Consider the following 12,775-nt stretch of genomic DNA (forward strand, 5'->3'; position numbering starts at 1 on the left):
AAATTATTCACCATTTATTTAAAATTAAAATTTAACTGGATTTCCTGTATTTTTATTTGCCACATTTAGCAATCATAACACCTTTCAGCTCAAATGGCTTAAAATAGACTTTTATTTTAAATTCAAGGGTACATGTGCAGATTTGTTATATAGGTAAACTCACGTTACAGGGGTTTGTTACACAGAGTATTTCATCACCCAGTATTAAGCCTAGTATCTTTTAGTTATTCTTTTTCTGATTCTCTCCTTCCTCCCACTCTCCACCCTCAGGTAGGCCCCAGTGTCTGTTTTTCCCCTCTATGTGTCCTTGTGTTCTTATCATTTAGCTCCCACTTGTAAGTGAAAACATGCAATATTTAGTTTTCCGTTCCTGTGTTAATTTGCTAAGGATAATGGCCTTCAGCTCCATCCATGTTCCTGCAAAGGACATAATCTCGTTCTTTTTTATGGCAGCATAGTATTCCATGGTGTAGTGTCCGCATTTTCTTTATCCAGTCTACCATTGATTGGCATTTAGGTTGGTTCTATATCTTTGCTATCATAGTTGAACTCAAATATTTAGGGTGAGTCTGACTTCTCTCACTCTGGCTCCAGGAGTAGACAGGTGACCGAGGCTTGGCCAATTAGCACATCTGGTCCCTTTGAATGACAGAGATTGATTCAGAGATGGGCACATGACCAAAAACAGACCAATGAGATTTAATTCTGGGGATTTGGCACTATTGAGAGAGAGATTATTTCTTTTTCTTGGAGTTGCTAAGGTGTGAAACTGGCTCCTATGATTGAACAAATGAAAGGCTGCTTGAAAAATGAAGTCAAGCAAGAGGAAAACAACTGAGAGGTGGCAAGAAGAAGAGAAAGAGGGAAGAGACTGAACCTCAAAGACATTGTAAGGGCTCCTGGGATCAGCCTCAACTGAATTTTACCTGCATCTCTCAAGTTGATGGTGAGGACTATTTTGATGATGGTGGAAGTAAAGATAATAGTAGTAGTGTGATGGAGGTGACAGCAAAATTATCAGTGATGATGGTTTTGGAAAAGATCGATGTTCATCAAGATAGTGGTGGAGGGGTGATGAAACAGAATGGTCTGCAGAAGCAAGGGAGGGTATATTCTTGCTGGTGATAGCTCTACCAGGGTGCTGATACCCTTGATAATGAAGATGAGGATGACAGTGATGTAGATTAAGGTGGTAATGGCAAGGAATAATAAAGTAACAAGGAAAGGGATAATTCTTAACCCCAGCCTATCACCAAGCCCTATCAATTCTACTCCCTCAACTTTTAAAAAACTCTATGCACTTTACTCTCTGCTCACTGCTGCCCCCACCCTAGCCCAAGACAGCAGGATCTTGCTTCTTCTTCTACGATGTCCTCCTAACTGGCCTTCTTGTTCTCTTTCTTGTCTCTCTATATTCTATATTCCACACTACAGCAAGCATAGTGAGATTTTTTAATACGTTAAGTTAGAACATTTTACTTTCGTGCTGAAAACGGTTCAGTGATTTGTACTAAAATTGAAACTCTTTATCATGGATCTCAAGCTCTGCATGACCTGACCAATTATTATACCCTCAATCTCATTTCCCTCTGGTTGCTCTTCCCTTACTACATTCTAGCCTGATGGCCCTTCTTTTGATTTCTCTAGAATGGACCAAACCCCTCATATAAGCCATTCTCTAGACATGGATACTTTTATAACCTTCATGTCTCAGCGTCAATGTCACTTCCTCAGAGAAGCCCAGTGAGATCTCCCCTCTGGTACTTTCTCTCGTAGCACCCTGTCATAAGCACACTTTGATGATTCTCTTCCAACCTGACCAGCACTTACCAACTTTTGGACCTTGATACAATGGTCCCTTAAGAGTGGATCACAGGAGTGCCAAGATTTTGATTCCTCAGCCACAAGGTCAGCCTTGAGGGCCTTTAGTAGCTGTAACTCCTGAGGATTGGTCATCCCCAGTTATCTGGAAGCCTCTTCTATTAATAAGCCATGCAAATATAGGTATTTTCTCTATGTCCCCTGCTTTGTAAAAGGCTGGGAAGCCTGAATCCTATATTTCTTAAGGGTAGGACTTGTTTTTGGATTGTTCATGCCTGTAGACTATAGTATCAGACACATAGAAGGTACCGGAAGTATTTCGTGAAGGAATAAAAGGTTTTATGGTGGTGAAGAAGATGGTGGAATTGATAAGAGTGATGGTGATGATAAAGAGGAGATTGGTGCTGGTGCTGGTGGTGGTAGTGATGATGGTGATGGTGATGCTGGTGGTGATGCTAATGACGGTGGTGGTGATAGTGGTAATGGTGGTGATGATGGTGGTGATGATGATGGTGATGGTAATGATGATGGTGGTGGTAATGGTTGGTGGTGATGGTGGTGATGATGGTGGTGATGATGATGGTGATGGTAGTGATGATGGTGATGTTGGTGGTGATGATGGTGATGGTGATGGTGGTGGTGTTGGTGATGCTGCTGCTGCTGATGATGGTGGTGATGATGATGGTGATGGTGGTGGTGATGGTGTTGTTGGTGATGATGGTGATGGTGGTGGTGATGGTGTTGTTCGTGGTGATGGTGGTGGTGGTGATGATGATGGTGATGGTAGTGATGATGGTGTTGTTGGTGATGATGGTGATGGTGGTGATGATGGTGGTGGTGATGATGGTGATGGTGGTGATGGTGTTGTTGTTGGTGATGATGGTGATGGTGGTGGTGATGATGATGGTGATGGTAGTGATGATGGTGTTGTTGTTGGTGATGATGGTGATGGTGGTGGTGATGGTGTTGTTCATGGTGATGGTGGTGGTGATGATGGTGATGGTGGTGGTGATGGTGTTGTTGTTGGTGATGATGGTGATGGTGGTGGTGATGGTGTTGTTCATGGTGATGGTGGTGGTGATGATGATGGTGATGGTGGTGGTGATGGTGTTGTTGTTGGTGATGATGGTGATGGTGGTGGTGATGGTGTTGTTCATGGTGATGGTGGTGGTGGTGATGATGGTGGCAGTGGTGGTGGCTATGATAATCAAGAAAGATTTTGGGGGTAGAAATGATAGATTCTGAGGACCTGGACTACCTCAGTGCTTTAGAGAACTTTTATGAGAAATTAATGTGCCTTTTCACATTCTAGTCAGCCCAGACTATACTTGAAGGTGGATTTTGGAGGAAGGGTACTTGGAGCTGGAGGGGGTCTTGGAGATGATTTGCAAATCCTGGCGGGACTGTGAGGCCCGCCACACCCCTCCTTACTGCCCCAGGTGTTCCCAAGGCCGCCTGCCCTTCCACACCAGCAGCCTCCAGCGCTCCAGGGCTGGGGACCGCCCCTGTCCATGCTACGTGCGCACTCCGAGCTTTTCCTCGGCGAGGAGGAGGGTGCAGAGTGTCAGCTGAGCCCCGGCCAGAGCAGGAGCTGCGGGAAGACCCTGGAGAGCAGGGCTGGGAGTGGGGAGCTGGCAGTGTGGGGCCAAGAAAAAGGGCTGAGGAGGAAAGCCAGAGACAGAGGCAGAGGGGAGCATCTGGGATGGTGGGGAGGGTTCGTGGAGAGTGAGGCAGGGGAATGGAGGGAGTAGGAGTCTGGGGAAAGTGAGGATTTTGAAGTGAGAGAGTCCGCTTGGGCTGGGCGTGGAGGGCCGAGGGTGGAGTGGGGCTGAGGGACGAGGTGGGTTAAGGTGCTGGTGGGGAAGGACTAGGGCTTCCAGGAGCGTCTGAAGGCGGAGGTGGAGGTCCGACGGCACAAGTGAGGGGTCTGCAGGTAGAGCTGGCATTGGAGGGCTGGGAACGTGGACGGTGGCTGAGCGGGGCGCGCGTGCAGGTCGCAGCCTGCAGGTGAGGAGCCAGGGTCTGAGCTAGGGACCGGGGTCCAAAGGAAAGGCTTTCAGATCTGAGCTCGGCGGCTCCGGCGGTGGAGCTGGGAGCCCGCGGTGGCCGGCTGGGGAAGGGGGCAGGCGCAGAGGGGTCGCGCCTCGGCCGCTGGAACCCGCGGCTGCTGGTCCTGGGCTCGGCGATGCGGGTGCACCTGGGCGGGCTGGCCGGCGCGGCTGCGCTGACCGGGGCGCTCAGTTTTGTGCTCCTGGCGGCCGCCATCGGCACGGACTTCTGGTACATCATTGACACCGAGCGGCTGGAGAGGAGCGGCCCGGGGGCGCAGGACCTGCTGGGGTCCATCAATCGCAGCCAGCCCGAGCCTCTGAGCTCCCACTCCGGCCTCTGGCGGACCTGCCGGGGTAAGGGTGCACCCGGTGGCTGGGAGCTGTGGCTGCGAACGCCCCCTGCGCGGTGCCCTGCTCGCTTGGGACCTGTTGCTTGGCGCGCACTCCTCCCCCAAGTCCCTAAAATACAATGTCTAGGGACTCGGGGGGAAGGTGAGCAGAAGGCCGGGGCTGCGAAAACCCTTCCGAGAGGCACCCGGCTGCGATCCCAACTGCTCTAGCTCTCCCCGCGCCCTCCCCGGGTGGGGCACTTAGGGTGAGCATGGGGGCAAAGCCGCAGATGGGGGTTCTGCACAGAACTCCGGGGTCCTGCGCCCATGGATTCCTCCGTCCTATCCAGTGCAGAGCCCGTGCACACCGCTGATGAACCCCTTCAGGCTGGAGAACGTGACAGTCAGCGAATCGAGCCGGCAACTTCTCAGTGAGTCCGGGGAGGGTGAGGATGGAGGGAGCGCCCCGGTCCTAGCCGTGGGTTCTGGAGCCTTTCCCAAACAGCCGGGCTTCGGGGCCTGCGGAGAGGGCGGCTGGGGTGGCCTCTGACAGCCCGGCCTGAGAATGGAGTGGGCTTAAGACCGGGGGGCGGGGTCTCTCCTGATCCACCTGTAACGTTTTGTGGTTTAGGCTTCATTCAGCTCACGTTGACTAATGGCTTTCTGTGCACCGTTTTGATTGATGGTTAAGACACAGGCCATCCCCTCAAGGAGCTCACAGTGGTGCTGGGACAAATGCGGAGACGCGCAGTTAGAGTTCAGCAGCCTGAGGAAGGGAAGGTGGGAAGCCCCTGCAGGGACCTAAATTAGCCTGGGGAGGTGAATGGTGCAAGAGAGGTCGCATTCCACAGATTCCATGCCAGCGGTGTTTGTATTCACATTGCCTAGAACAAGGGCTTTGCAGTAGTGGGGTGCGATAAAAATTTGCATATAAATATATGATTGGAGCCAGGCAATTAGGAGGTGGGAACAGCCCCTCCTCTCAGGTCCATTGTGTCCCTCTTATTCGTGGTTGGTTCTTAGTACCCAACTCAGTGCCTGGAACTCAGTAAAAGTTGTGAGGACTGAAAGCAAGAAAGGAAATGGGATGAATGAGCATTTGTGGAGGGACAGAAATAAACGTAACAGTTCAATTCATTGAGGCTTGCGATAAGCCAGACATGGAGCGAACTGCTTTTCATCTATGTCTTCATTTGATTCCTACAGCCACACCCTATGAGGTTATTAGTATCTTCATTTCTGCCTTCATTTTTCCAATGAGGAGGCCCAGAGAGGTTCTGTAGGAGGATCTGATGAGGAAATGAAGACTGAGTTTCGCAAACGTTGAAAACATGGGCAGGTTTTTTTTGAGACAGGGTCTTGCTCTGTTGCCCAGGCTGGAGTACAGTGGCACAGTCTTGGCTCACTGCAACCTCCTCCTCACAGGTTCAAGCGATTCTCCTGTCTCAGCCTCCCGAGTAGCTGAAACTACAGGTGCCTGCCACCATGCTGGGCTAATTTTTTGTGTTTCCAGTACCAATGGGGTTTCACCATGTTGGCCAGGCTAGTCTCGAACTCCTGACCTCAAGTGATCTGCCCATCTCAGCCTTCCAAAGTGCTGGGATTACAGGTGTGAGCCACTGCATTGGTATCAGTTTTTTTTTTAATTAAAAAAGATTTTTTTTTCATAGTGATAGGAAACATAGTTACTATGTTCCCCAGGCTGGTCTTGAACTCCTGTTCTCAAGTGATGTTCCTGCCTTGGCCTCCCAAAGTGTTGGGATTTCAGGTGTGAGCTACTGTGCCTGGCCTTCTCCCTCCACTCAACCCTACCCAGAGACAGGGTCTTGTTCTGTTGCCCAGGCTGGAATGCAGTGGCACGATCATAGCTCACTGCAGCCTCAAACTCCTAAGCTCAAGCAATTTCCTGCCTCAGTCTCTCAAAGTGCTGAGATTATACGCATGAGCAGTTTTTGATAGACTTACTGAGGCTGGGGATAAAAAAATAAAGACAAGTGCCTAGCATGGCCCACAAGGCCTCGTAGGGTCCCTCTCCAGCCCCATTCTCCCCTTTACTCCTTTCTCTCCAGCTGTGCTGCCCTTGGCCAGTTCTTGGAACATGCCAAGTTTCCTCCTGCCACAAAAATTTTGCACATGCTGTTCCCTCTACTTGGAATCTCCCTGCTTTTATCCCACCAACTTGACTTGGCTAACTCCCACTCATAGTGCAGGTTGTATGACTTTTTTTGTGGGGGTTTAAATCTGACTCCCTCATTAGACTGAAAGCTCCATGGGGACAAGCACCATGTCTATCTTGCCACTGCTGAATTCCCAACATTTAGCATAGAACCTGGCACATAGTAGCCCATGAGTCAAAGTTTGCTGAACAAACATGTTAGTGAATGCAAATTATATTATATTGTAGGTGGAGCTCAATATATGTATTTATTGTATGAATGTATGGGTTTATGGTGAACCAGAACTGTTTCTCTAGAGCCCAGAGGCATGCTGGGAAATATTGAACAACTAGATCTCTGCAAAATTAAAAGAAAAAAAAAAGCCCTGGTTTGTAGCATTTGCCAGTTTCTGTGGTGCAAATTCTTCCACCATGGCCAATTTCGAGTTACCAACATGATGTTACCTGGCTCACAAAATTCTCAAACTCTTAATTGGCTCTTGTGAGTTGACATGAGTCAGCTCCAGCACACCACTGTGTAAAGTTCCACCAAAGGAGACATACCCTAGACACCTGGGATGTGTGGGAGTTGAGGAAAGGTGGAGGTACCGTGTGCTCTGTCCTGAGCCCCAAACTGCACAAGCAGAAACTTTGAGTGTCTTTGAAGCACTGTTTCAAGAATTACAAGAATTCTGCCAGGCGTGGTGGCTCATGTCTGTAATCCCAGCACTTTGGGAGGACGAGGCAGGCAGATCACCTGAGGTCAGGAGTTCGAGACCAGCCTGGCCAACATAGTGAAACCCCATCTCTACTAAAAATACAAAAATTAGCCTAGTGTGGTGCCGTATGCCTGTAGTCCCAGCTACTCAGCAGTCTCAGTCATGAGAATCGCTTGAACCTGGGAGGCAGAGGTTGCAGCAAGCTGAGATTGCACCACTGCACTCCAGCCTGGGCAACGGAGTGAGACTCTGTCTCAAAAAAAAAAAAAAAAGAATGATAAGAATTCTGGTCATGGAAGTGAGGGAGATGGGGGTCATGTACCAGCTAAAACCCTTACAAAACAGAGGCCTTCTGTGATCCTGGGATAGGTGTCTTAACCTCTCTGAGCCTGAATGTTCACATCCGTCAAAATGAGATGTGGACACCATCAAGGGATATGGTTAGAATACCATGAGAGGGAATAAAAATGGGTGAACAAAATGGACCTTGCCTAGGACCAGTCATAAGGAATGACCAGACTTGTCAGAAAGGAATGACTTGACATCAAGTTTCCAGACATACGGTAAGTGCTCAGTAAGCATGAGCTCTCCCTTTGCCCTTCCTTCCAGCCTCCTTCTAGAGGTAGTAACATCTACGGAGTGCTGATCCTTTGCCAAGCTGGGTGTGCACATTCAGCCGACTTATCACATCCATGGGTCAATTGGACGGCTAACCACAGTAGGCACTGGGCTGGCTTCCTCTTCGATCTTGGCAATAAAACAACCCTGCTTGTTTCAGGATTTTGAGAAAGACCAGAACTCACATCCACAGTCTATTCACTCGTTCACCCTCAGTCCCAGGGCTAACCCGCAGTTTCACCACCAAGGAGGCACGTGGCCATAGGCCTTTCCTTATTTCCTTATACCTCTCTGAGCCTCAGTTCCCTCCTGTGCAAAATGAGGATAATTGTCATCTCTTTTTCTAAGGTTATTGTGAGGCTAATACGGGAGAGTGTATTTAAAGAGCCTAATGTGGTGTCTGGCCTCCGTAAGCATGCTATAAGTGGTAGCTGCTATTATTCTCATTATATAATCCAGGAAAAAGGACAAGCTGCCCTTTCATACCATGTACTCCTTGCAAATCACCCCCAGAAAGAGCTTTTTTTTTTCTCCGCATAATCTCTTTTTCTTCCAAAATGAATTTTGAGTTTGGTCCAAGCTCTTCTATTATATGAAGACATTTCATTCCTTTAAAGACCTGCTGCAGAGGCCATAGAGGAGAAGCTAGCTGACAAGCAGCATGTTTGACAAGCAGCATGTTCTCTTAAGTTCAGCCTCCTAGATAAATCCTGGTGGGGGTGTATGGGAAGAAACCTTGATTTTTCCTCTAAGAAAACCCTCACAGAGAGACTACTTCAGTGCCAAGTAATTTGCTGTAATCACCTGGCAGATGGAGGACTGTTAGGGAAGTCCCATGATCTAACTTGCCTCCTGATATGATTTGGCTGTGCCCCCACCCAAATATCATCTTGAATTATAGCTCCCTTAATTCCCATGTGTTGTGGGAGGGATCTGGTGGGAGGTAATTGAATCATGGGGCGGGTCTTTCCCATGCTGTTCTCATGATAGTGAATAAGTCTCACGAGATCTGATGGTTTTATAAAGGGGGTTCCCCTGCACAAACCTTCCTGCTTGCTACCATGTAAGACGTGACTGTGCTCCTCATTCACCTTCAGCCAGGATTGTGAGGCCTCCCCAGCCATGTGGAACTGTGAGTCCATTAAACCTCTTTCCTTTTTTCCTAAATTATCCAGTCTCAGGTATGTCTTTCTCTTTTTCTTTTCTTTCTTTTTTTTTTTTTTTTTGAGATGGCGTTTCGCTCTTGTTGCCCAGGCTGGAGTGCAATGGCGCGATCTCGGCTCACTGCAACCTCCGCCTCCCAGGTTTAAGCAATTCTTCTTCCTCAGTCTCCCGATTAGCTGGGATTACAGGTACCCACCACCACACCTGGCTAATTTTTTTTTTTTTTTTTTTGAGACGGAGTCTCACTCTGTCACCCAGGCTGGAGTGCAGTGGCGCAATCTCGGCTCACTGCAAGCTCAGCCTCCCGGGTTCACGACATTCTCCTGCCTCAGCCCCTCCGAGTAGCTGGGACTACAGGCACCCACCACCACGCCCGCCTAATTTTTTGTATTTTTTAGTAGAGACGGTGTTTCACCGTGGTCTCGATCTCCTGACCTCGTGATCCGCCCACCTCAGCCTCCCAAAGTGCTGGGATTACAAGCGTGAGCCACCGCGCCCGGCCCTAATTTTTGTATTTTTAGTAAACACAGGGTTTCACCACGTTGGCCAGGCTGATCTCGAACTCCTGACCTCAGGTGATCTGCCTGCCTCGGCCTCCCGAAGTGTTGGGATTACAGGGTGGGCCATTATGCTCAGCCAGATATGTCTTTATTAGCAGCATGAAAACAGACTAACACACCTCCTTAATTCTGCTTAGCCACCTTGGGAGAGTGGAGTTGAGCAGAAATATCAAGTCCATAAACAGGTACATCCCAATAATCTCCACTCTTTCACCCACAGAGAGAAGTTTTCAATGAAACAGGTTCCTTGACAGCAACATCCACTTTGCTGAAGTGTTTTGCCTTCCAGATTAGCTCTGGGGAAGTCATGGGTTTGTTTCTTGGGCTAGGGACTGGAATTATCTTTGGTGGAAAGGAGGTCTTCAAATTCAGCACAGTGTAGATTAAAGAACTATGGTCTAGAATGAACCAGGCTAGCTGTATCAGCCAGGAACTTTTTGGTGGCAAGTGACAGAAACTCAAATCTTACTGGCTTCAATAAAAAAAGAAATTACTGGTTCATGTAACTGAAAAGCTCACATCTGCTGGAATCCACTGTTAAACTCAATTTCTTTCCTCTTCTTTTTCGGCTTTGCTTTCTTCTGTTTGGGTTCTGCTTTCAGCTAAATCCTCTCCCACCTTAGCAACCCTAATAAGGGAGACGTTCTGTTTCTCAAGAATTCCACCAAATTTTCAGCTAGGTTTTCCACTGGGCCACATTGGGTCACATGCTCAGTCCTTAGCCAATCCCTTGAGCCAAGGGGATGGAATATGCTGATTGGCCAGGCTGAGTCATGTGCCCACTTGTAACCCGAGTGGGTTGGGATCAACTCCATGGATAAGGGTGGGAAGGTTGGGAGGAGTGGTCACATGATCACAGGCAGATCAAGGTGCTGTCCTCAGGTGTAGGGGCAGGCAAAACCCACACGTGCCTACATCACTGGGGTTCAAATCCTGGCCCCACTTCTTGCTAGCTGTGTCACTTCTTTTTTTTTTTGAGACATGATCTTGCTCTGTTGCCCAGGCTGGAGTGTAGTAGCACGATCATAGCTCACTGCAGCCTCGATCTCCCAGGCTCAAGCAATTCTCCTGCCTCAGCCTCCCAAGTAGCTGGGACCACAGATGTGCACCATTACACCCGACTAATTTTGTATTTATTTTTGTGGAGATGAGGGTCTTACTACGCTGCCCAGGCTGGTCTGGAACTCCTGGGCTCAAGCGACCCTCCTGCCTTGGCCTCCCAAAGTGCTGGGATAACAGGCCTGAACCACTGTGCTCGGCCAGCTGTGTGACTTCTGATGAGTCACCTGCATCCACAAATGGGCTGTTCTAAGATGAAATGAGATCACATAAACAAAGCAGCCAGCCCTGGCCTCTGCGCACAGTAGGAGCTCAGTTAATGCCTCCTCTTCGTGCTCTAATTCACATTGCCTTCCTGAGCCTCCAGCTTTTCATCTATGAAATAGACCTAATCATTGCAGACCCACCAGATGCACTTATTTGCTCGGTACGTAATGATTTCACCCCCAGTACTGGGCCAACTGCCTGGTATAGAACATGATGAGACAGTTGCTGTGTGCTGGACACCATTCCGAGCTCTTGGCTTGTATCTACTCATTTAATCTTCACAACAGCCCAAGAGGCACTATTATTCTCATCCTCACTTTGCAGATGAGGCAATGGAGACATACAGAAGTTAGGTATAATATCTAAGTTTGCACAGTAACTGGAACTTCTAGGATTTGAACCCTAGCCCTTTCCTTTCCTTTCCTTTCCTTTCCTTTCCTTTCCTTTCCTTTCCTTTCCTTTCCTTTCCTTTCGTTTCCTTCCCTTCCCTTTCCTTTCCTTTCCCTTCCCTCCCCTCCGCTCCCCTCCGCTCCCCTCCCCTCCCCTCCCCTTCCCTTCTCTTTTCTTGTCTCTTTTCTTGTCTTTCTCTTTTCTTGTCTCACTCTGTTGCCCAGGCTGGAGTACAGTGCTGAGATCTCGGCTCACTGCAGCTTAAACCTCCTGGGTTCAAGCAATTCTCCTGAGCCTTCTGCCTCAGCCTTCTGAGTAGCTGGGACTACAGATGTGCACTACCATGCCCGGATCATTTTTGTATTTTTAGTAGAGATGGGGTTTCACCATGTTGGCCAGGCTGGTCTCGAACTCTTGACCTCAAGTGATCCGCCCGCCTCGGCCTCCCAAAGTGCTGGCATTACAGCCATGAACCACTGTACCCAGCCTACTCAGCAGTTTGTTTCTACTCCACTGAAGCAGTGCAACTCTGAGTATAGTTTTAGTGTAATGTGTGTATATTAAGATTAGAGGTCATGGTAGCCCAGAGGAGCTCCTAGCCTGTTTCTGGGGTTCAGAGTCCTGCTATCCAATATTGCCTCTTTCAGACAGGAAACCAGAGACCTGCATTACGAGAAGGAACAGCAGGTTCAGAGCCATGAGGCAGGACTGAGCTTAGTATGTTCCAGAAATAGCAGGAAGGCTGGTGTTTCTGAAGGGTGGTGTGGAAAGTGCTTCTTCAGGGCACTTCCTGCTTTTTTTTTCTATGTCTTACCTCATCTGCGTCTTCTAAGAGCCCATGAGAGAGGCTAGGCTGGCCAGATGACGACACCAGACCCAGAGAGGTCAAATGCCTTGTCAAACACAGCATGCCAGCAGTGGAAGCTGAACTGAGAGGAAGTGGTCTGGTCTGGCTGTCCTCTGAGGAGGCGAGGTTGGAAAAATCACAAGATTGGATTTCCAGTTTTTCTGGATGCTGGGCTGTTGCAGTGACATGGAAAATTAAAACCAGCCCACCCATGATGCCTGGTGCAAATTGCAAGAGTGGAGGAGGTGAGGGACAGAGCAAGGAATGGGGACATAAATGCGTGAAGAGGCTGCTTGAACCCAGGAGGGAGGAACTGTCAGTGTGATTTATGCATAGCTGTGCTGCAGGCAGTCAGGGATGGAGCAGGTGCCTGTGGATCTTCGCTTCTCTGGGCACAAGGGCCTGGGCTCAGGCTGCCTTTCTGAGGTGCCCATTAGAAAACAAAGGCCACATTTTAAACTAACTAAAGTTCATATTTAAACTAAGTCCACTTCTGGCTGGGTGCGGTGGCTCACACCTGTAATGCCAGCGCTTTGGGAGGCCAAGGTGGGCAGATCACTTGAGGCCAGGAGTTTGACAGCAGCCTGGCCAACATGGCAAAATCCTGTTTCTACTAAAAATAAGAAAATTAGCCAGGCGTGGTGGCGTGCGCCTGTAGTCCCAGCTACCTGGGAGGCTGAGGCACAAGAATTGCTTGAGCCCAAGAGGCAGAGGTTTCAGTGGGCCGAGATCACACCATTGCACTCCAGCCTGGGCAACAGAGTGGGACCCTGTCTCTCACACACACACAAGTCC

The 12,775-nt window shown here is 49.0% G+C and overlaps 1 protein-coding gene across 3 annotated transcripts in view; it reads left to right on the top strand.

The window, feature by feature from the left end:
• The first annotated feature begins 3,345 nt into the window (after positions 1-3,345).
• TMEM114 (transmembrane protein 114) overlaps positions 3,346-12,775 on the top strand; it is a 51,836-nt gene continuing 42,406 nt past the window's right edge. For 2 of the 3 annotated variants that reach the window (XM_055241625.1, XM_055241626.1), the window contains exons 1-2: positions 3,346-4,226; positions 4,552-4,632. In XM_055241625.1, the coding sequence (XP_055097600.1) occupies positions 4,007-4,226; positions 4,552-4,632 (301 nt within the window). In that variant the 5' untranslated portion in view covers positions 3,346-4,006. The remainder of the gene's footprint in view (positions 4,227-4,551; positions 4,633-12,775) is intronic. The other variant, XM_055241627.1, reaches the window with a different exon arrangement.

This window comes from Symphalangus syndactylus, chromosome 14, assembly GCF_028878055.3.
Source record: "Symphalangus syndactylus isolate Jambi chromosome 14, NHGRI_mSymSyn1-v2.1_pri, whole genome shotgun sequence".
In the NCBI taxonomy this organism is placed as follows: domain Eukaryota; kingdom Metazoa; phylum Chordata; class Mammalia; order Primates; family Hylobatidae; genus Symphalangus; species Symphalangus syndactylus.